General features: G+C 40.2%; 1 protein-coding gene across 5 annotated transcripts in view; it reads right to left on the bottom strand.

The window, feature by feature from the left end:
• ARHGAP10 (Rho GTPase activating protein 10) overlaps nucleotides 1-25116 on the bottom strand; it is a 326931-nt gene that overhangs the window by 196218 nt on the left and 105597 nt on the right. For 4 of the 5 annotated variants that reach the window (XR_009540249.1, XM_060147720.1, XM_060147722.1 and 1 more), the window contains 4 exons: nucleotides 21209-21280; nucleotides 12042-12143; nucleotides 5069-5179; nucleotides 2658-2762 (listed from right to left, as the gene is read on the bottom strand). Coding sequence is in view for 4 of the 5 variants with exons in the window: in XM_060147720.1 (XP_060003703.1) it covers nucleotides 2658-2762; nucleotides 5069-5179; nucleotides 12042-12143; nucleotides 21209-21280 (390 nt within the window). In the remaining variant the exon portion in view is untranslated. The remainder of the gene's footprint in view (nucleotides 1-2657; nucleotides 2763-5068; nucleotides 5180-12041; nucleotides 12144-21208; nucleotides 21281-25116) is intronic. The other variant, XM_060147721.1, reaches the window with a different exon arrangement.

Genomic DNA, 25116 nt, shown 5'->3' with positions numbered 1-25116 from the left:
AACTCTACTCAAAATAATAACCTATAATGGAAAAGAATCTGAAAAAGAATAGATATCTCCATATGTATGTATAACTGAATCACTTTGCTGTACACTTGAAACTAGCAACATCGTAAATCAACTATACTGCAATTAAAAAAAAAGTAACACACAGCTGGGATTTTTGTAATACGTAGTTTTATGCAACACTTCCCCTTCGATATGCTAAAAGCTGACATCCTCAGGGAATGAGAGAAATGGCCAAGAAAGTAGTAAATTACAGCAATACTGAGATATAGCAGGTGAGGTAGAATGAGTGGCATGTGTTTCAAAGGTTCTGGTATTTCTGAAGGGCAAAGAATGAGCTAGAAGCAAAAGTAAAGAGCACAGGCGACTTCTGGATCAGGTGTCCTCAACACTGAAGGTGAGGCGGAAGGCAGAGCCTCTACTTGCAGAGCTGCACGAGCAGCCTCAGAAAGAGCCAGAACAAAAGGCAGAGAGGTGGAGGACCCCAGGCAACTTCCTGATGACAATCCTGAAGTTCCAGAGGACACAGGAAAAGATTTTTTCCAGTAGCTTGTTCTTCGCCCAGTTCTTTATGGGAAATGCAAGTTACCAAGTATGTGTGTTAGGTTCTTAATAGACTAAGTTAGATTCCATTGACCAGCTGACCCATTTCAAATGATAGGCTGTCTTCAAGTGTTGCTTACAGTAGTTCATGCCTGAGTATTGCTCACTCCCATTTAAATCTTGAATCTCGCTGAAATTATTTTGGTGTATTTAAGGTACCAATAGGCCCCTGACCCCAGGGTGGGTGTGATAAATGAACTTCCACATAAGCAAGTTGTGCATGGACAGTTTCTCTGGAGCCCCCAGGAGACGCTGATGTGTCCCCAGACCCTGAGGCCCGGCTGGCTTCACGGGCAGGTAGCCCGTGCCGTCACCCACAGCCCTGTGCTCAGAAGGTCGCGCACTTGATCTAATGCTCTGCCATCGCTGTCTTGAAATTCTTCATTTTTGAATAAGGGATCCTGTCTCCTCATTTTACACAAATTATGAATCAGTTATGCCTGAAGGTTCTCATCCAGGCCAGCCCTGCCCTTGACAGATGAGGTACAGACACAAGTTATACAGTTAGTGGAGGGGGACAAAAAGAAAAAATCAGGATTATAACCTAATCTTCTAAACTATGTAATGTTCTTTTTACAAACGCTGTGTTCTGCTGTCTACAGAAGTATTCTGATACATCACAGTATCATTAGACTAAATGTTCTACTACCTACAGAGACACTTTTGAAGTTAGGACTAATCTACACATATACACTTTGACATATTTTTAAATTATGTTACTTTATGTCACTGATCTTGGAGGGTGTAGGGAGGAATGTACTCTTTTAGTCATTTAACTGAACAGAATGTAGAATCTTCAAATACAAATTGACGCATAAATTACAAAACACAAGAGATTTCGTTACCTACATTCCCAATGTAGGGAACAACTATACCAAAATAACTTAGAAACAAGATCTACACAAAAACCATTAGTCCTCAATTTCTAAGATTATAAGAAGTTGAAGGTCAGGTAGCAAACAGCACAGAGATCCCCATCCTTCTCCTTGTATGTCTTTCAGGATGGGTTGAGAGTCTGTCCCAAAACTCACTCACTGTGTTTTTAACAAGGTTTGAAATTACATTAAACATAACTTGAATAGCTTTTCAAAGAGGACACTTCCAAAATCAACAAAAGTGTTGAAAGGAAAAACATCTACCACCTTCTGATCAAAATCACATACATTATACTGTTTAACAGTTCTCAAAAAAACTCTTTATCCAAGACCTAACAGAAACCATACATTTCCTAGGAAAACAATAAAGGGCCAACAGCAACTGTGAACACCAATACATTAGTGAATAGGGAGGCACAAAACACAGGAAAGAAATTCCACTGGAACTGTTAGCCTATCTGGGAATAAATATCAAATAAGACATACAAGTAACAGAAGAAAGTTAAATTAGAATTGAAACGCCTTAAATTTAAAGTGGAGGACTGTTTTGTCTGTTTCATACAGAGCAGACTTAGACTTACACAACAGAGGTTATCCTTAGAACTGCCTCACAAAGTGCAGAATAACTATGTCACACTGCCACATGACTTGTTTCAAAGTTGCTAAGAGTAGATAGTCAAAGTTATCATAACAAGGAAAAAAAATTTTTTAACTACACGAAGTGATAGATATTAACTAAACTTATGCGGAAATCATCTTGCAATATAATAAGTGAAGTCATTAAGCTGTAACCCTTAAACTTACACAGTGTTGTGTGTCAATTATATCTCAATAAAACTGGAAAAATAAGGCAAATTATGTGAAATTTTGATTGTAAAAACATACTTCATGACTTTTCTGAAAATAAGGGAAGAAAAATAAATTATAGGAAATGAATTCTTGAAAAACAAAACAAAACAAAACAAAACAGAGCCGCCTGCAGCAGAATTCGGAGCCTCCCTTCCTGGAAAACAGTTTGTTACACCAAGAACTGACCAGAAGGTGGCAACGTAGCCTCAGTTTCTCGGTACCAACAGATCAGCCTGGTCTCGGTTTAAGGCTTTTCATACACCAAAGAAATCAAAACTACACCTCTCAAGCATCTTTTTTAGGAGAAAGCTTCCGTTTTCTTACATTCTGAATGTTGATCTGTAGTTCCATTTTGTAGTGATTGAAGTCTTTGGCAAGTTCATGGCCTTGATGATAGAAAGTAAACATTCCCTGAAAAAATGACAGCATCTAAAACAAAGGAGAAAAGGCGACATTAGCACCCCAAAAATCTCAGTGAAAAAAATAAATTAAAAAGCCACATATTTTGCCTCATCTCATTATGATTCTATTGAAGTACAATAATTAAAAGGAAGTCACTAGAATTCAACTAAATCTAACTGCATATTATTCATTAATTTGTCCCTATAAAAAAATAAAAGGATTTGTGATTTTTTTCCTTAACTATCAGAGCCATTAGACAGCTTTTACAGTATGCTGTATAGGAGAAATGGAATTCTACATCACCCATTTGTCCTTTTGAGTCAAGAGAATCCCTATATTCATTTATAATTGAAACCTTATCACTATAGGTCGATAGGACCTAAAAGGAAAGTGAAATACAGATCAAAGAGCTAAAAGCTCTTTCGAAGGGCATCCAGCGCAGAGTAACCTCTCTGTTTTGTTGACAAGGATGCTCAGTGACTGGAGCAGAGAGGGGCAGAGGCAGGGCAGTAATTAAGCCCTGAGTTTCCTACAAACTCTCCACCTGCCCCTCTTGATCGGAGGGCACTGCTTCTCCCCCACATGTGAGAAAATCTAGAGTAAGAGTGACTTGGGGTGAGGGTTAAGGAAATCCTGAGATTCACTGTCTTCAGAATGTCACACTACATAATGGTAAGGAATTTGGGACTCTGACGTCAAGTGGCCAGCAAGGGTCAGTTCCCAACTGGGGCAAATTACTGAAGTTTCTCTACTTCAATTTCTACATTTGCTAAGTGGGATAATTAAAATATCTCCTCGGGGGCTTCCCTGGTGGCACAGTGGTTGAGAGTCCGCCTGCCGATGCAGGGGACACGGGTTCGTGCCCCGGTCCGGGAAGATCCCACATGCCGCGGAGCGGCTGGGCCCATGAGCCATGGCCACTGAGCCTGCGCGTCCGGAGCCTGTGCTCCGTGACGGGAGAGGCCACAACAGTGAGAGGCCCGCCTACTGCAAAAAAAAAAAAAAAAAAAAAAAAAAATATCTCCTCAGTAGGGTACCGTGTGGAATACATGCATGATCACAGAAAAGTACTTAGAACAACAACCTGAACAATGACTGAGCACTGTAAATGCTCAGTATATAAAATGTAGGCCATTATTATGATTTCACATAAAAAGAAAGCTTTAAGGAGGTTTTCTCTAATTGTTTAATTTAGGGTAATTCAATTACTCCACTGGACCATAGCTTCCACGAATGCTAATTTTTAATGAATCATTACTTGGTTTTTTTTGGTTTGTTGCTCAACATCATACACACAGTGGGTAAATTGTATGGCATGTGAATTATATCTCAATAAAGCTGTTTTTTAAAATCACATGCAATATAGTCTATGTTAAAATTAAAGTGAATCTTGACAATCATGAATCTCAGTGTACTCTGGTTTTTTTGCTAAAACCCACAGCATAAAATACCCTTTATATTTTGATTCAGAAGATACACATATTCGTAGATATGTTAACATATAAGTAACTGAAGCTCTCAGAGTGCATCTATATAAGCACAAAAAAAAAAATCATGTGTTTCTAAAATAAGTATAAAGAAATGTCAGAGGGCTTCCCTGGTGGCGCAGAGGTTGAGAGTCTGCCTGCCGATGCAGGGGACACGGGTTCGTGCCCCGGTCCAGGAAGATCCCATATGCCGCGGAGCGGCTAGGCCCGTGAGCCATGGCCACTGAGCCTGCGCGTCCGGAGCCTGTGCTCCCCAACAGGAAAGGCCACAACAGTGAGAGGTCCGTGTAACGCAAAAAAAAAAAAAAAAAAAGAAATGTCAGAGTAACTTACAAAATAGTTTCAAATGTTCCACACACTGGTTCTTAACTTAGGTTGCATAAGCATTGTGAATTGTATTAGAAATAGTTGGTTACCAATAATTGCTGAAAGTACCAAGATTTGTATGGATGCACTTGCTTTAGAACAAACTTGAATAAAGATTATCCCATAAATATCCCACGCTCACTCACATTCCAATATAATTTCTTTCGTGGGGACTTTTTTTTTTAAGGGTGGAGTTACAGCTAGGATGGCAGAAGGTGTACCTGATTGCAGAGTCCTTGAGACCATATAGCAAAAGGAATAATACTCATTACACATTGCTGTGCAAACAAGGCCGAGAACCACTATTTAGAAGTGATTCTTTGACTTCATGGCTCTGGGTGCACTGTGTACAATTTACGACGTCTTGCTTCGTGTTTATGCACCACAGCCTCTAGCAACCATAAATTAGATCTTCAGAGAAACACATTCCTCTTATATCACGAAATTCGACTAGCAGAGCAACTTGCTATTTATACTTACAGGTTCCACAAACTCAAACTTCTTCCTCTCTTGGATTTCCTGAAGCTTACACACATATTCAAGAGACAGTTCGTAAAAGTGTTGCCGGTTCTGTTCCACTTGGATATCTGCCTATGTTAAAATAATGGAGGCCAGTCAAATTAGAGATGGTTCGGAGTGAAACTCTTTGCCCGAGGTCTGCAAAACTACAGTCCATGGGCCAAATGTAGCCTGCTGCCTGTTATTCTAAACGAAGCTGTACTGGACCAGCGCCAGGACTACTCCTTTATGCATCTTCTATGTAGACTTGCGGGTACAACAGCTGACTTGAGTGGTTGCAACAGGGACCTCGTGATCTTCAAAAGTCTAAAATATTTACTGACTGACTCTCTGCAGACATCGTTTGCAAACCCCTGCTCTCTGTGACGAGACTGGCCCCGAAGGACAGAAGATCAAACAGTAAAAGGCACTTCATGAAAAACCTACCCAACCACAATGGACACCCAAGGTGGAACCGCACATGTAGAACCCAAACTACATAAACATTATTTCCATTAACAAATCGCCTAAGAATGAAGTGGCCCGGGAAGGAGGGCTGAGCAAATTCCAGTCGCCACAGCTCTCAGGAGTGAGGGCAGCAGGTGAGGAAGTGACGACACCATCTCAAGAACTTGGCTTTTGCAGAGAGGCCTGGGCTGGAAGCCCATCTGCAGGCAGTCGCTCTCCTAAGTCCTCACCATGTCCTGTCCCCTGGGAGGGAACAGGCACCAGATGGTCAGGAGACTATTCCAAAGAAAGGTTCCAGCTTCTCTTGTCTAACTAGAAGGGAATTGAGAGAGGGGATGGCTCCACAGAGGAACAGTAGTGAAACCTCTGGTCCTCAGAACTGTTCTTACAAGGCATCTTGTATTTCCTAACTCAGCTAATTTTATGTCCAGAAGTATTTATCTGGACATTTCTCCAAAGAGGCCATATCTAAGCACAGAGAAAGATGCTGGACATCACTTATCATTAGGGAAACAGAAATCAAAGCCACAAGGTACCACCTCACACTTATCAAAAACAAACAAAAGATATCAGAAAATAATCCAAAAAACCCTATCTCCCCCCACCAAAATAAAAAACAAAAACCAGAAAAATAACAAGTATTGGTGAAGATGTGGAGAAACTGGAACTTTGTGCACTGCTGGTGGGAATGTAAAATGATGCAGCTGCTATGGAAAACGGTATGGCAGTTCTCTACAAAAAAAAACAAACTAACAAACAAACAAGAAAACTTAAAAATAGAATGACCATATGATCCTGCAACTCCATTTCTGGGTATATACTCACAAGAACTGCAAGCAGGGACTCAAAGAGATTCTTGCACACACACATTCACAGTAGCATTATTCACAACAGCTAAAGGGTAGAAGCAACCAAAGTGTCCACCGACAGGTGAAGGCATAAACAAAATGTGGTCTCCAAAGATAATGGAATGTTATTCAGCCACAGAATGCAAGGACATTCTGGCACTGCTACAACATGCATGAACCCTGAGAACATTATGCTAAGTGAAATGAGCCCGTCACAGAAGGACAGATGCTGTATGATTTATCTTAGATAAGGTAGCCGGAACAGTGAAATTCACAGAGACAGGAAGCAGGACGGTGGTCGCTGGGGAGCTGGGAGCACAAGGGGGCTGGGGAGTTAGTGTTCAATGGGCACAGAGTTTCAGTATCTCAAGCTGAAAGGGCTCTGGAGCTGGAATGTGGTGGTTACTGACAACAGTGTGACTGTACTTAATGACACTGAATGAACTGCATGCCTGAACTTGGTTAAAATCATGCTTTGTTGTGTGTATTTTACCACCACAAAAAGTTTTTAATTTGGGGGAAAAAAAGTATTTATCTAACAGGTGATAATTTTTTTGGCATCATATCCTTTTTTAATTAAAGTAATGTTTAACTACAATAAGAGTGTTTGTTACTAAGCCAAAATGAGAATTTCTACCTAACACTCATAAAAATCATGATTTTTTTATGCCTCTAAGATCCAGAGATGGAGAGTTCAGCCACTAGCAGTTAACAGACACAACTCCCAGGAGAAACAATGTGAGTATGTTGAGTATTTAATAAAATGGAGATAGGGGAGGTTAAGGGTGGATTCTTCATGTTATGGTTACTAGGAAATGTCCTTCAAGAAAATGACACCAGGGTCAGATTTACCAAGGTGGGTTTTTAATTTAATTTTAGTGGATTCTCTCGCCTGGCTGTGCTACTGCAATTACCCCGGCATGGCAGGTCAGCTTCTATCCACAGCTTCCTAGTGCTCTGGGTGTTCAGAACCACTATGCCAGGTGCAGCATGGTCAATCACAAGAAACCCTGGGACGGCCGGTAACCCATAATTTACAACAATGCCACAGACATCCAAATTATACCTGGCAGCACCGTCCTTTAGCCTGACTCAGCCTAAAAGGCAATCACTATATATGTGATGTAAGAAAAAGTGTACGTGGTCTTTGTCTCAGACTTCCTGGCACAAATCTCCTAAAACCCTTGGAATTTCCTGAGCGAGAGAAGTGTCTCTAGTCATTTGTAAGGAGCCCCTTTTGAGAGCGCTTGAGTTTATGCTAATGAGGTGACTTAGGGTAGGGGCCCAAGATAGCACTCATTAGAGGGGTAGAACTTTCGGCTCTACCCACCTATTTCTGGGAAGAGGGGAACACTATAAATTAAGTTCTATAACAACAGCTCTTGAACAAGAGCTCATGAGCTTCCAGGTTGGTAATGTAAAAAATTAATAAACGGAAAACTCACCAGAAGGGGGAGCTCACATGGCCTCAGACCATCGCAGAGCCCAACAAGAAGAAAGACCACTCTTCTTTCCTGGCTAGGACGCAGCCCAAGAAAAGCCAGGGACTCTTTACTATAGCCCTCTCAACTCTCTTTCCCTCTCAACAAAAGTGTTCTCCTTCCCTTGCCGTGCAGAAACTTGCCCTTGGTTCCCCATGGTTGCAGACCCTAAACTGCAATTCTCTGCTGATCCCGAATAAACCCATCTTTGCTGGAGAAATACCTAGCAGACTATTTATTTCAGGTTAACAGGAAACACATCCACTTGCCTAGAGAGTGACGTACCGCAGTTCCATGAGGACAGAAGTTTCTGCACTTGGGACCCTTCCAGACCCTGCCCTGTGCACCTCTTCATCTGGCTGTTCAACCGTATCCTCTGTATTATCTGTTATAATAAACTGCTAAACTTAACTAAATGTTTCTGAGTTCTGTGAGCCGCTCTAGCAAGGAAGGGGTCATAGGAACCTCTTCTTTGTAGCCAGTCAGAAGCACAGGTAACAACCAGGGCTTGGGACTGATGTCAGAAGTGGGGTAGTCTTTTATTTTATTTTTTTTTAACTGAATTACAGTTGATTTACAAGGTGTTAGTTTCTGGTGTACAGCAATGTGATTCAGTTATACACACATACACATTCTTTTTCACATTCTTTTCCTTTATGGTTTATTACAGGATACTGAATATAATTCCTTGTGCTATGCAGTAGGACCTTGTTGTTTACCCATTCTATAGATAATAGTTTGCATCTGCTAGTCAGAAGTGGGGCAATCTTGTCCAACTGAGCCCTTAACCTGTTGGATCTGATGCTGTCTCTAGGTAGTGTCAGAGTTGAGTCAGTTGCTTGGTGGTGTTGGAAAACACACATTTGAACTATACTTTTTATTACACCAAGCAAAAGTCATTTTTTTAAAACAAACAAAATTTCAATTTGATTATCATCTCATTTCTAACCATTCTTGCTGTTAATATGTATAAAAGAAGTAGATCACTCACACAAAGATATTCAAAGGATCTATTTCTCTGGTCATATTTACTGAAACATAATTATGTGACGACTCAGTGCCGACTTAAAAAAAAATGTACAGCGTGTGAGCTGTGAGTTCAGTTTGATTTGGGGCAAAACGAGGACTACAGCCCTGGAGCAGTTAGTTCCTCAGAGCTAGGCTAGTGACTTAATCCTTGTAGAGACAGGTGGCAGGTGCCAATTTTTAATTGGCATCAGGAAACAAAAATATACTTCAAAAATCAGCAGTCATGGAATGTTCTCGAATATCCAATTCTTGTTCTAGTACAAATATTAATTAGAATTCCGGGTTGTGATGGAGGCAGAAGCCATTGTGCCCAATAACCAGAGCTACAGGTAAAGGTACTAATAGAATTACTAAAATTGCCAGCCTGGTGTCCGCCATAATTTCCTCCTGTTATTTTCATTGGAAACAAGAGGAAAGAATAGATAGCAAGTTTCTATGCCTTTGGTCAGTACCAGTCTCAGCAACCTTTATTAATCTCTTGAGCACCTCAGTTTACTGAAGATGAGCAATGCATTTAGCCACTGCCAAAAGTAACCAAAATCCAGATCTAACCTTTTCCCCATTAACGAGCATCCCCCTTCTTACGGCCTTCACGCTTGCAATGGAAAGCTAGGTCAAGTGGGAGTCTCTATGTCTGTAAAGAGCAAAGAGAGCAAGACAGCCAAGAATATGTAATTTAAGTGAAACTAAAATGATTCTCCTTGAGGGTCTCTTCAAATTTCCCATCTGGAGTTTAATTATCTTTGGGAATGATGAAACTATCAAAGCCCTACCTCACAACCTTCACACTTGTTCATTGGGTAAATATTTATTAAGTGCCTATTCCCTGACAAGTCTCATTCTAGGCACTGAGGACAGAGTGTTGAACAGAACACAGCTGTTGCCTGCAAGGAGCTTATATCCTATGGGAAGAAGCCATGTAACAACGGAATATGTAGTGAGTCAAAAGGCTGTCAGAGGGCTTCCCTGGTGGCGCAGTGGTTGAGAGTCTGTCTGCCGATGCAGGGGACACGGGTTCGTGCCCCAGTCTGGGAGGATCCCACATGCCACGGAGCGGCTGGGCCCGTGAGCCATGGCCGCTGAGCCTGCGCTCCACAACGGGAGAGGCCACAACAGTGAGAGGCCCGCGAACAGCAAAAAAAAAAAAAAAAGAAAAGAAAAGGCTGTCAGAGTATGAAAAAAAAATAAAGGAGAGTAAGGGGGACACTCTAAATAAGATGGCTGGAAAACTTCTCCAGTAAGGAGAAGTCTGAGTGGAGAGTATTTGGAAGACTATTTGAAGGAGTGAGGCATGCAGATCTGGCAGAAGGATGAACAAAGCACAGGCCCTCAGCATGGAACCAAGCCAGAGGAAGGCAGCCACGTGGGTGTGAGGGCAGGCGGGATGCGCCCAGGGCCTCTAAAGGGAGCTGTTAGGAGTATTTAGAGAAGAGGAACACGGAGGCTCACTCCGCTGTTGTACAGAAAATAAACTGTAGGGACACCCTGGTGAAAGCAGGGTGGCCTTTGCAGTAATCTGTGCAAGAGATGCCGGGTGACAGGGGTGGGGAGTCAGGAGAACTGGCCATATTCCGAGAATATTCTGAAGCTAAAGAAGACATAGGCTGATGGTCTAGATGTGGGGTGAGAGCGAAAGGGCCAAGACTGACTTTACAGACTTTGCCTAATGATACCTCATTAGATAGTGAGGTGGAGATGGAAAGTGACCCGGCGCATGAAAATCCCTTCAGGATACCTGAAAACAGAGATCGGGGGAGAAGAGAGGTAGAAAACTGCTAGCATAATGAGAGCCTCGAAGAGCAACAGCTGTCATTTCAAAAAAGACAGAGGGTAGGAGATGAGGGAGCACACATAACAAGTGCATGGTATCCTTCGTAATATGGAAGAGAGAATGGAGCCCTACCCACAGTATTGGAGTGAGGATCAAATGGTACAAAAGGGCCTCTCTCTTTTACAGAACGTCAAATGCCATCTAAACGTCCATCAAAAGTACTAGCAAGGGCTCCCCTGGTGGCGCAGTGGTTGGGAGTCCGCCTGCCGATGCAGGGGACACGGGTTCGTGCCCCATCCAGGAAGATCCCACATGCCGCGGAGTGGCTGGGCCTGTGAGCCATGGCCGCTGAGCCTGCACGTCCGGAGCCTGTGCTCCACAACGGGAGAGGCCACAACAGTGAGAGGCCCGCGTACCGCAAAAAAAGAAAAAAAAAAAAAAAGTACTAGCGAGACAAAAGAAAACGTGACGTGTAGGTAATGTCAAAATAACCCCGCCACACACACACACACACACACACACACACACACACACACAGAGTCTGCAACTAAATCTGCGACGTGTAAACATAACCCAGGTTTATTCTACAATGTTGTCATTTTGATGATATTTCACTAAGTGTATATTATAGTGGCACATCATGCCTGGATTCCTTATGTGTTTAAAAATAAACAAATGGAAGAAAAAAAATCACACTTTTGTGGGATGAGTCAAGATCCTTACAGCTGCAAACAGCATTATGTTTAAGGAAAGCATATGTTACAAACTGTAAACAACTGAGTTTCCATTCAAGTGTGCGAGTGAGGAAAAACAGGTGGCAGGGGATTTAAGAAACAGAAAGAGAAAATGAGAGACAAGATATAAATTCCTTTCTTCTTACATACAGCTCCCTCCAAAAACAAAAAAATGAGTCTGTTAACACAAGTAAAACAGATGCTCTCTTTCCAATGAAGGTGAAAACTCCCGAATCTTCTGTGTTAAGATTAATGCTGCCTTCACATAAAAGTCAAATGGGGGAGGAGCTTATTCAATTCACTTCTTCAAGAAATCTTGAAAGCCAATTAATGAATCTATTCCTGAAAATCATATATCTGTTCTCAGTTATGCTGGTTAAAATGATCGTTCCTGTGAAGATATACTCAGAACCGAAACTTTTAATACTACGAATCCACACTGCATTAATCACCCCTTACATCTTGTTCCAAAAGAGCTCTTTTATTCATGGTGATACCTGGTCATTTTTTCCACCTCTAATAATCCTGGATGAAATGTTTTCAAAAGAAAAGCACAGTTTTTTAAAAAAAGGCATGCACTGATTACTGAATTTTAGAAACAAGTTAACAGAAAAATAAAAATACCTCTTGTAAATGTGAGTCTTTCTTTTTCGCTGATAAATTCAAATGTTTATCAATTAGGCTATAGTTCTTTTCTGTCTCTTTGTCAAACTTCTTTTTCTCTTCCTACAAATCAGAAAAACATAGACAACTGTGATTACAAAAGGGAAAAAAAAGGCATACACATAGTTAATCCATTGGGAAACTCAAAATATGAAAAATACCCCAAAATAAAAGAAAATACCACGAAGTGTGAAGGAGTTATCTGGAAACTCTATCTGCACCCAGGCCATACTGCTTACTACTCATCAAGACAGCGTTAGGATTGAAGAGTCACTTATTTTTTTCTTTTTTTCCTTTAATGGGCTTTTTTCCAAGCCTGTTATTTTTCAAATCTTCATACGTATCAGTGTTTGGAATTAATGCCATTCACTTGTCCTTCCATTCAAAAAAATATATATTTTTAAGATGAACACATAATAAGAACATAAAGTTTAAAAAAGCAAACTTGCTACAGTACAGATTTTGGCACAGAAATGGAATTCACTTAAAACTGAGTAAGTTTTGATCTACATTAAAAAAAATTATCATCACCACCACCACTGGGGCAGTAGGAAATATCTTAAAAAGATCTTCCCCAATTGTCCAGTATGAATATCACAATTAAATCCTCTGACCAGGAATGTCATCTACTCACCCAAACCTTAGGAATGATTTCTTTAGCACTGTCTAGAATACTAGCAACAGGTCGACAAGGCCTAAAATAATACTGACATACTTGTACCAAGATCCTTTGGTTAACATTACAAACATTTCTCAGGCACTGCCTGGAAACAGCACTTGCTTTCCTTTAGCTAGAGTATCTCTTTTTAATTTTTTTTAATTTTTTTTCAAATTTTTATTGGAGTATACTTGATTTACGATGCTGTGTTATTTTCAGGTGTACAGCAAAGTGAATCAGTTATACATATATCCACTTTTTTTAGATTCTTTTCCCATATAGGTCATTATAGAGTACTGAATAGAGTTCCCTGTGCATTTTTATTTTTTTAAATACATCTTTATTGGAGTACAATTGCTTCACAATGCTGTGTTAGTTTCTGTTGTACAACAAAGTAAATCAGCCATATGCATACATAGATCCCCATATCCCCTCCCTCCTGAGCCTCCCTCCCACCCTCCCTATTTCACAAGGAACCAAATTTTTTTAAGGCAGCAGCGAAGACAGCGTATCTCCCCAACACTGCTTGCCAAAGGTAAGTAGATTTCTCATAAACATTTCAGAGCACCAATGAGCACACGCGATGTCCTCATGCTGTCAAAATGTTTCCATTAACTTCAAACTCTCACCAACTCTCCAAGGCTTCCTGAAAAGGAACATTCCCTTCCCTATTTTCCAACCTCTGTTTTCTAGGTCAAAAATAATGGATTCTCCCAGGCTTTTCTGGCATGATCTTTTCCCTATTAAGCAAAAGGAGTAAATAAAGCACAAAAATTCTGTTTCTTCACATTTATTATCATTTTCTCACTCCACGGGACTACAAACTGTTGTAAGAAGCCAGGAAGGGAGCTCTGCCAGCCCACCTAAAGACCCTAAATTAATCCCCACACTGATGGAAGAGACAGACTTGGGAACTGTTACTTCTTCCCATTTCTACTCCAAGTTTAATTACCAACTAGCTGCACATCTTTTGGGGGGGGAGGGGAACACCTAACAATACAGAACCTTAGTTTTCCTACTGAAAAGATCAGGGATTTGGTTTTGTACTAGTTCATTCTTAGACCCAATCCTAAAATTCTGTGACCCTACGGTTCGCCTATGTATGAGAATAGTCAAACTTCTGTTGAAACAGAAGCACATTTTTTCTTTATGTCCTCGGTCTAATTTACAACTATTTTTTTAAAAGCTTAAGGCATTAATACTACATGGTTACTCTCTTTTCTGCTTTTCATTATGACGCACTTCCTGAACGATTTTAATGACTAACAGAAAATAAGCTAAAGAGAACATATGGCCACAACTTCAAAATCTCCACTATTTTTAAAAGTTCATATTGCAGAGCATGCACTGGATTAGGTGTCAGAGACGCAGGTTCTAGCAGCCACGCATTGTTCTGTGACACTGCCCCAGGGTCACAGCATTCTCTGAGCATCAGTTTCTCAGGTTTAAATGAGATAGAAATGGAGGTGACACAGCTGCATTTACCGCAAGTACGCTGCAAAGCGAGATCACGTGGTTAAACGTGCTCACCATCTGCAGATTAGTACTTACCAGAGAACACTGAAAACATTTTTACTCCTTTGATTTCATGTGAATCACAGAATGGGACAAAGGATGCAGTGATGCTAAAGTCAGCAGTCAAAACACCCCAGCACACGCAGCAATAGTGGGGCATGTAAATTAGCATGTGGGTTAGGTTGGGAATGAAAGAAAATGGTTCTATCAAGGCTCTGTGAAGAAAGAATTTAGCCAAGAAACAACATCACGCCCACCAATTAGAGTGGAAATACAATTGTTCGTACTTGGTATGGTATTATACAAACGCTACTGTGTTTTGTTTTTGAATCTTAAGACTCAGATAATTGTTTCTCCTTGCATTTCTTCTCAAGGTCACTATAGAATATTCTGTTTCTTTGTATTCATATGACTTTTGGCATTTAAATAATATGAATTTTAAAAGGAATTGTGTTCAAGCAGCATTCAATAAAGAATGGAGCCCTTTTTCTTCAACACTGCAATGTAAGATACATATATATGTATGTGTGTGTGTGTGTATATATATATATATACATATATATAATAAATTGAGCCATATGAGACAAAAGGCTCTATCAAAGATCAAATTAATACAATGAAAACTTTTTTATGAAACAGCATTATTCAAGTGAGTCTGAGTCAAGCTGGAAGTAAAACTCAGTAAGGAAAGGTGGGGGCAAGGGCAAATCAGGTAGCCCACATCTATTCTAGGGCGGCAGGCAGCCATAACAGAGCCCCTGCAGATTTCTGCCATGTGGAGATATAAGCCCAGTACACAGGCCTTGTCTTCCGATTTTTCTGGAACAGCTGGAAAACCCAGTGATTTTTAAATGGTGGCAGCAAAAACATTTTTTTTCAGTTTTAACATGAGTAAGCCAAACAAAATGTTTACAAGTTAAAGATGACTCATGGGAAGTCAGCTTGTAATGTTATAAAATCACACATGCAAAAACAACAACAAAAAAAACAGTGAAGAAGAGCTATTACTTAAAACAGCAGAACTAGTCAAATAAGATGTACATGGTGTAAATGGTAGAGGGCCTTAGTAAACCTAAGAAACAAAACATAAATAATCAGGTTTTTTGAATCTATTAGAAGTAAACATATATATATATATATATATATATATATATATATAAAGGTTTCATCACAAATCACTGGATAAAAAAATATTACTCAACCAATGGTGTGGGTATAACTGGTTAACTAGCTGGAAATAAAAAGAGAACCATGTCTCAAATCAAAATTAATTCCAGATGGACTGAAAGAGCCACAAGTAAAAAACGAAACCAAAAAAGAGTATTTTCAATCAGATCTCAGAACAGAGAAGGAACTTCTGAGCAAAAGAGAAATGGAAGAAGCCATAAGAGCTTCTAGATATCAAAAATACACAATAAATAAGGCAAAAGGCAAACAACAGGCAGGGAGAAGATACAATTAACACGGAAGAAAAGAAGTAAACGTTCCTAACACATAAAACACTCTTTATTGAGCAAGTTTTTGCTCCAATCACACATTACACTTCCAAGGAAAAATGAGTAAAGAACATATAAAGAATTCACAAAAGTTTGAACACACCTGTGAACTGTCCACATTTCTGCAGGGTACTAGAATTTTTTGCTTTGTTTTAGAAGAAGGGGAAATTTTTAAGTTACCAGGTAACTTTCTTTTTTAAATATTTTTGGTATTTTACAAATTTTCTAGGATGAGGAAATGAAAAGACTTATTTTCAAACTACGAACAGTAAATAATAAGGCCTGACTAGTCTAGACAGGAGCGTAAATACTTTCTTAGAGATTCCAACTCCTTCTCCCTCTTTATTTAAATAAAAAGGTGGGAGTAATGCTGCACATACAAGAAACAAGATTCACAGCACATACAACACACTCGGCAGGAGCACTTTTTCCTGTATATCCAGGCCAACCAGAGCTTTGCAATCCCTGTTCTGCTCCCCTGGTCCACCAACACCCTACAGCCCAGGGCATTGGAAATTCAGCCTTTACCCCCAAACCAGGCAGTGGAAATGCCACCTCTTCCATGAAGTACTCCTTGTCTCCTCCAGTGGGGGGACAGCCGCCTCCCTCAACTCCTGCACCAATGTCACCAGTCCTCCTTGACACTTCATTTGCCTACCCAACCCCCCACCCCCTTTTGCCTTTAAGCTCCTTCAGCCTCTCCACGGCAACGAGAAGTCAGCCTCTACCTGCACACCCCGTAGGCGCCCAGGAGATATCGGTCAGAGGACATGGGAAGGGAGAAGCCTATAGAGCAGCGACACAGACCCTGACAAAGTGCCACTGCTGGTTCCGGTGCCGTTGCTCTCGAGTCACCTATCCATCACCTTAGCACCATCCGGCCAGGGGGGTCACAAGCCACAGTGCTTGAACCCGGCACGCCAAGAGTGGACAAAAACCTGCGCAGTTCTTTTTGGCAAGCTGATATGGAGCATGTCACAAAGGGGATCCTAAAAGAACTGCAACTGTGTATATGCCAGGCCCTGCACTAGACCCCAGAAATATGTTAGCAAATGCACTGAAGCCTCGCGAAAACGTTCAGAAACCGGTGTCCTAAGTCTCGTTTTAAAGATCAGGAAACAGGCTCAGAGGCCTTAAGTAACTTGCCCCAAATCACAGAGCCACTTAAGGGGCAGAAGTAGGATTCCAAACGAGGGAGAATCAGGTCTTCCTGAAAGACTTTCCTGGCGCTCCAAAGCCAAGATGATAGGACACCTACAGAGCACCGATGCTTACTCGTATTAGAGCACTTTTCACGGTGCATTTTTATTGCCTTTTTTTTTATTTTGACATCACCCACACAGACTTGCCAATTTCTTAAAGGCCGACCAGTGTTTTAATTCATAGTTGTATATCCCAAGGCCTCTCGCACTGTGCCATATGATAGGCCTGATAAGGTTGTTATTACTAAAAATGAAAGAAATGTGATTAAACCACATTTTTCCTGCTCTATCAAACATAATTTGAGAAATTATTCAAATAAATTTGCTTTTTAACCCACATTGTGCAGTCATTTACAGAATCTCAGGAAGTTGATTTTTATTAAACATTTAGTCATTAGGCATAGTCTTGAAAAGAAATACAAAGGAAATATGGGGTGAGAGTCTGGTAATGGCTGAGCTACTAAGGTATAATTTATGAAATAAACATTTTTTCAAGCCTTCTGGTTAAATCTTTTACTCTATTGAATAAAACAGTAACTAGCTCTTTGCAAAACAGCATTTGAATAGGCTCCATAAATTATCAGTATCATTTCGTTGTATCCGTTTGATTATTTGCATGCTGCCCCTTTCAGAGAAAGCAATTTTAAATTCTCCCACTGTTAACTCTTAGCAAGTTCTAGTATTTCTTGGAGTTTGTACACAATGCACTTGGCTCCGATGTCGTCTGGTGCCTGTATTAGTTTCCTGTGGCTAAACTGACATTTAATGAGCAATGGTTATCGACAAAATGTTATGCAGATACTCAGGAATAAGTGACAAGCTTCTGGGGAAGGGAAAAGAGCTTCCGTGGAAGTAAAGCTAAGAGGGGCCGTGAAGAAAACTCTGAACTGACGGGACACAGCACAGAACGACTGTGTCCCGCAGTGGGAAATGGGGCTCTTTAAACAGAGACAAGAACCGGGCAGGCACATGAGAAAATGTGGCAGAACCTACAGGACGGAGGTTGAAGCCCAAACCAAACAGACGTGACTGACAGGGAACATATCCAAATAGAAGTGAAACAGCAGAAAAGAAGACCTGGGGGCTCCTAAAAAATCCAGTTTACAAAAGCCGCCTAGCAGTTTCGATTATGTTAAAAACACAAATTAAACATGTCACTGGGATGCTGGAAAATGAAGAAGTAAATGGAACTGAAAGAGCTTGCGTATAAAAGCGAAAGACAGGACCGTCCCAGATGGGAAAAAGGAGAAGGGAAAGAAAAGATAAACATTTTGACAAGGGTATCTAAAAAATTCTGCTGCGGTCAACTTTTAAAGACTTTTGTCTTTTTCTCCCCACATGAAAACTGCTTCACGGTATTTAAAAAAAGATCTTTAACCTAAGAGAATTAAGTTATTTTTAAGTATCCCGCGTAAGTAAATAAACCACTGGAACAAGAGCGTCTGCTTTTCAAAATAGGATTGGCGTTTAGAAAGCACAAATGGAGAAAATCATCAAATATCCAGGTTATAAGCCCTTTCCTGGTTTTTCTAGAATAGAAGAACAGTAGAATTGGTTTATTTATTAAATACGTTATAGTAAGACAGAGTGGAGGCTGGTAGAAAATAAAGAAACAAGCATAGGTTTTTCTCTTAAAGATTTAACAATCTAATGAAAAAGACAGATGCTTATATATCACTATATAACCTAGAAAACTACCTTTCTCTACTGTTTAATATACAAAACTACCAGTAAAAAAAAGGCTTCTCCCACGTAACATCAATAGGTGTGACAGCCAACACACACACTGTACTGAACAAGAGTGTAGGATACACCCTTCATAAACCTGAAGCCAGAAAAAAAAAAATGAAGAAAGAAAGAAATGGGGGACTTCCCTGGCAGTCCAGTGGTTAAGACTCTGTGCTTCCACTGCAGGGGGCGCGGTTCGATCCCCGGTCAGAGAACTGAGAGCCCGCATGCCATGAAGTGCGGCGGAGGGGAGGAGAGGGGAGAAAATGTTTTTAAATAAGAAGAAGAAGAAAGAAAGAAAGAACTGGGACTTCAGGATAGAATTTGGCCATTACGCAGCTCAAGAGACAAAGTATTAAAATAATTTAACCTTGTAATATGGCAATTTATTTTGCAAGCTGCTCTGCAGTTAGTTAAGCCTTGAACAATGCAGAGGTTAGGGACGCCAACCTAGGAGCAGTTGAAAATCCGAGTACAGCTTAGAGTCGGTCCTCAACATAGGCGGTTCCACATCCGTGGATTCAGCCAACCGTGGACCCTGTAGTACTGTAGTATTTACTAATGAAAAACACCCACATAGAAGTGGACCCACACAGTTCAGACCTGAGTTGTTCAAGGGTCAACCACACTTTGAACGGGCACAACATGAGAAGCTGGGCAAATCTTGGGAAGAGAAGGAGTCAGTAGAAGACTCAAGGCCAGAAATTTCTAAAAACCCAGTAGGTAAATAAAAAGGAAATACATCTATTAATTAAGTCACATTCATTTTTCACGTACATAATCTAACCCTTATCCTTCCCGACCATCATCTAAGTAAAGTAAGAAAAAGAAGAAATGTTTACATTCAGTACCTGCCATGAAATGTTCAAAGAGAAAGAACCAAGATTATTGAAGCTTTAAGACAGCCTATGAAGATCAGAGAAAACAGAATCATGAAACTGCAAACTAGAGCAGTCAGATCCCCAGTCTGTCATCTTACAGGTAAGAAACTAAAGCCAATTACTTGCCCAAGGTCACAGATGTGAAGCCAGACCCCGCAATGTCCTGTTACAAAGCCAGCAGACACAAACCAGCTTCATGTAGCTCAGCAAATGATTCCAGGAAGAGGACTTGGGGGGGTACCCCCACTGACCTCCCCTCAAAACACAGCCCTTCGTTAAAAACTGTAAAATATCATGCCAAAAAGAAGTGTCTAATATGTTAACAGGTCACTTAAAGGAGAACTGCGTCTACAAATAGCAGCTAAAAAGCTGGCCCTCTCTGGATCCATTTGTATAGCTATCGCCATGGAGACCACAATGTTTATTCGTAGAAAAGGATTTTAATAGTTTGTTTACAAAGATAAAGGAAAAAAAAAAAGAAAAAAACCTCACATCACCAATGCATGGGGGAAGAAAAGACAAATATAAAACCTCTCTTCCCTACCTAAAACTGAAGTTATTCCCGTCTCCTTAGGCCAAGCCAAAAATGGTCAACAACACGGAAACGCTATTTTTTTCTCCCTCAAGTACGTGCACAACATTCAAGAGGGGCTGGTGGAAATTACTTCTCTGAGTTAATTTCAAAGCTTCTTAGTTAGCAGATGTTAGAAGTTGCTAAATACATCCTAGGCTCCCAGTGGCAAAGTCCCTGCACTATTCCCAGAAATCCTGGCTACATCCCAGAGCTCTGAGTACAGAGTCTGTGGTTCACTCACCTCTGAATCCCCAGCACCCGTAACAATGCTGGCACATAACAGACGCTCAATAAATTTGTGTTAAATGGAAGGAAATACATCCCAATACAGTAAGCCCCCTACATACGAATGAGTTGCATTCCAAGAGTGCATTCGTGAGTCCAATTTGTTCGTACGTCCAACAAAGTTAGCCTAGGTACCCAACTAACACAATTGGCTATATAATACTGTAATAGGTTTGTAACACTTTTCACACAAATAATACACAAAAAAACAAACACAAAAAATAAAGAAAACATTTTTAACCTTACAGTACAGTAATCTTACAGACACATCAACTAACTTAACATGACTGGACATACGAACGCACGTTCGCATCTTTGAAAGTTTGCAACTTGAAGATTCGTATGTAGAGGACTTACTGTAACCGAATATTCTCTTTCTAGTTTCAATGGCATGCTGGTGTAGCAGCATTTCTAATCTTAAACCCTAGTATGATGCTACAGTCTGCCATCAAGCTGAGGCGGGCATGGAAAACACTGCCCTTCCTACAGAGATAAGATGTTTCTATACAGAGTAAACGTGTTGTCTGCTTAAAGATATTTTTAAAACTCTACATGGAAAGGTGCAGCCAAAGATGATTACGAGAGGTTTTACCATCCAGTCCAGGCGTTTTTGTTTTGTTTTCAATTTCATACTCCCCCAGAGGGGACAAAGCACGTTTGAAACATAAAACAACAGACGGTGGAGTCCAACATCTCCTTCAACGCTGCTAACTGTGAACCGAGCGTACGCTCAAGCAGCAGAGGTGTCTACAGTTGCTGTTTACAAGTGTGCTCAAATTAGACACAAACCTTGACGGCTCCAAGTTGCTCTTTTCTGAATTTTTCCAAGGGTTTAATCAGGGTTTCGGTGACACTTAATGCCTAGAGAACAAGAGTGATAACAGAAGAGCAGAGTATTAGGTTTCCAAAGAGGAAAAAGTTAGTCTTTCATTTCCCTCTTCCACCCCACCCAGAAACAAAATGAACAACACACTGAACTGCTTTATCTCACCCTGCCAATGTGACCATTAAATCACTTCTAAACTTATTAACACACCAAATATCCATAAATATTTTCGGGGAAGAGGAGGTGCGGCAAAGTGCCAGGGAAATGTGCAACCTAGCCCCAGTACAGCCCTTTCTTCAGGGAAACAGCAAGAGGGTTGGCTTCAAACAACAAAGGGGTCTATCACATTCATTAACAGAACACTTCTGTTGGAAGGTTTTTTTTTTCTCCCACTGCTCAGAAATTTAAAAGTCGATGACATTCCATTATTAGCAATCAGACTACATAATGTAGAGGGCTAGGTTTGTGGCTACAAGTTTAAATGTAGCAGGACAGCCCTTCATCACTGAAAATTCCTCGTGAGGATTTAGGCTATGCTAGCAAAGCAGAGTCACTGGAGCTCAGGACAGTCAGTCACCCAAATATTCAGAGAGCTGGCAAGGTCACCAGGACAGGAACCACACACAGACTCCACCCACAACCTCACTCCTTTTTATATTGGCTCGTTTGGGGCTTCTCATTTTAAGACAGAATCTACGTATCACTTATATGTGGAATCTAAAAAAAGACAACAGGGACTTCCCTGGTGGTCCAGTGGCTAAGACTCCACGCTCCCAAATAAGGGGGACCTGAGTTCAATCCTTGGCTGGGGAACTAGAGTCCACATGCCACAACTAAGACCCAGATCAGCCAAAATGAATAACTAAATAAATAAATATTCAAAAATAAAATAAGGTATAAGGAAATAAAGTACAATATGAGGAATACAGCCAATATTTTTAATAACTATAAATGGAGTATAACCTTTAAAAGCTGTGAATCTATTACAAGAGACAAAGAAGGACATTACATAAAGATGAAGGGATCAATCCAAGAAGAAGATATAACAATGGTAAATATTCATGCACCCAACATAGGAGCACCTCAATGCATAGGGCAAATGCTAACAGCCATAAAACAGAAAATCAACAGTAACACAATCAGAGTAAGGGACTTTAACACCCCACTTTCACCAATGGACAGATCATCCAAAATGAAAATAAATAAGGAAACACAAGCTTGAAATGACACATTAGAATTGGTTTGGACTTAATTGATATTTATAGGACATTCCATCCAAAAACAACAGAATACACTTTCTTCTCAAGTGCTCATGGGACATTCTCCAGTATAGATCATATCTTGGGTCACAAATCAAGCCTTGGTAAATTTAAGAAAATTGAAATCGTATCAAGTATCTTTTCTGACCACAACACTATGAGACTAGATATCAATTACAGGGAAAAAAATCTGCAAAAAATACAAACACATGGAGGCTAAACAACACACTACTAAATAACCAAGAGATTACTGAAGAAATCAAAGAGGAAATCAAAAAATACCTAGAAACAAATGACAATGAAAACATAACAACCCAAAACTTATGGGATGTAGCAAAAGCAGTTCTAAGAGCGAAGTTTATAGCAATACAATCCTACCTCAAGAAACGAGAAAATCTCAAATAAACAACCTAACCTTATACCTAAAGCAATTAGAGAAAGAAGAACAAAAAAAACACCAAAGGTAGCAGAACGAAAGAAATCATAAAGATGAGATCAGAAATAAATGAAAAACAAATGAAGGAGACAATAGCAAAGATCAATAAAACTAAAAGCTGAGAAGATAAACAAAACTGATAATCCATTAGCCAGACTCATCATGAAAAAAAGGGAGAAGACTTAAATCAATAGAATTAGAAATGAAAAAGGAGAAATAACAACTGACACTTCAGAAATACAAAGGATCATGAGAGATTACTACAAGCAGCTATCTACCAATAAAATGGACAATCTGGAAGAAATGGACAAATTCTTAAAAAGCACAACCTTCCGACACTGAACCAGGAAGAAATAGAAAATATAAACAGACCAATCACAAGCACTGAAAATGAGGCTGTGAATAAAAATCTTCCAAAAAACAAAAGCCCAGAACCAGATGGCTTCACAGGCGAATTCTTCCAAACATTTAGAGAAGAGCTACCACCTATGCTTCTCAAACTCTTCCAAAATATAGCAGGGGGAGGAACACTCCCAAACTCATTCTACAAGGCGACCATCACGCTGACACCAAATCCAAACAAAGATGTCACAAAGAAAGAACACTACAGGCCAATATCACTGATGAACATAGACGCAAAAATCCTCAACAAAATACTAGCAAACAGAATACAGCAGCACATTAAAAGGATCATACACCATGATCAAGTGGGGTTTATCCCAGGAATGCAAGGATTCTTCAATATACCCAAATCAATCAATGGGATACACCATATTAAAAACTGAAGGATAAAAACCATATGATCATCTCAATAGATGAAGATAAAGCTTTCGACAAAATTCAACACGCATTTATGATAAAAACTCTCTGGAAAGTGGGCATAGAGGGAACTTACCTCAACATAATAAAGGCCATATATGACAAACCCACAGCCAACATCGTCCTCAATGGTGAAAAACTGAAATCATTTCCTCTAAGATCAGGAACAAGACAAGGTTGCCCATTCTCGCCACTTAGTATTCAACATAATTTTGGAAGTTTTAGCCACAGCAATCAGAGAAGAAAAAGAAATAAAAGGAATCCAAATTGGAAAAGAAGAAGTAAAGCTGTCACTGTTTGCAGATGACATGATACTATACACAGAGAATCCTAAAGATGCTACCAGAAAACTACTAGAGTTAATCAATGAATTTGGTAGGGTAGCAGGATACAAAATTAATGCACAGAAATCTCTTGCATTCCTATACACTAATGATGAAACATCTGAAATAGAAATTAAGGAAACACTCCCATTTACCATTGCAACAAAAAAAATAAAATACCTAGGAATGAACGTACCTACGGAGACAAAAGACCTGTATGCAGAAAACTATAAGACACTGATGAAAGAAAATAAAGATGATACAAACAGTTGGAGAGATACACTATGTTCTTGGATTGGAAGAATCAACATTGTGAAAATGACTATACTACCCAAAGCAATCTACAGATTCAATGCAATCCCTCTCAAACAACCAATGGCATTTTTCACAGAACTAGAACAAAAATGTTCACAATTTGTATGGAACACAAAAGACCCCGAATAGCCAAAGCAATCTTGAGAAAGAAAAACGGAGCTGGAGGAATCAGGCTCCAAGACTTCAGACTATATTACAAAGCTACAGTAACCAAGGCAGTACGGTGCTGGCAGAAAAACAGAAATATAGATCAATGGAACAGGAGAGAAAGCCAGAGATAAACCCACACACATATGGTCACCTTATTTTTGATAAAGGAGGCAAGAATATACAATGGAGAAAAGACAGCCTCTTCAATAAGTGGTGCTGGGAAAACTGGACAGGTAAAAGAATGAAATTAGAACACTCCCTAATACCATACACAAAAATAAACTCAAAATGGGGCTTCCATGGTGGCGCAGTGGTTGGGAGTCCACCTGCCAATGTGGGGGACACAGGTTCATGCCCCGGTCTGGGAGGACCCCGCGTGCCGCGGAGCGGCTGGGCCTGTGAGCCATGGCCACTAAGCCTGCGCGTCCAGAGCCTGTGCTCCACAACGGGAGGGGCCACAACAGTGAGAGGCCCGTGTACTGCAAAAAAATAAATAAATAAAAAGTAAATAAATAAGTAAACTCAAAATGGATTAAAGACCTAAATGTGAGGCCAGACACTATAAAACT

Source organism: Lagenorhynchus albirostris, chromosome 4 (assembly GCF_949774975.1).
Source record: "Lagenorhynchus albirostris chromosome 4, mLagAlb1.1, whole genome shotgun sequence".
NCBI classification, from domain to species: domain Eukaryota; kingdom Metazoa; phylum Chordata; class Mammalia; order Artiodactyla; family Delphinidae; genus Lagenorhynchus; species Lagenorhynchus albirostris.
Note: the sequence above shows the minus strand (reverse complement) of the source record. Positions and strands in the feature narration are given on the sequence as shown.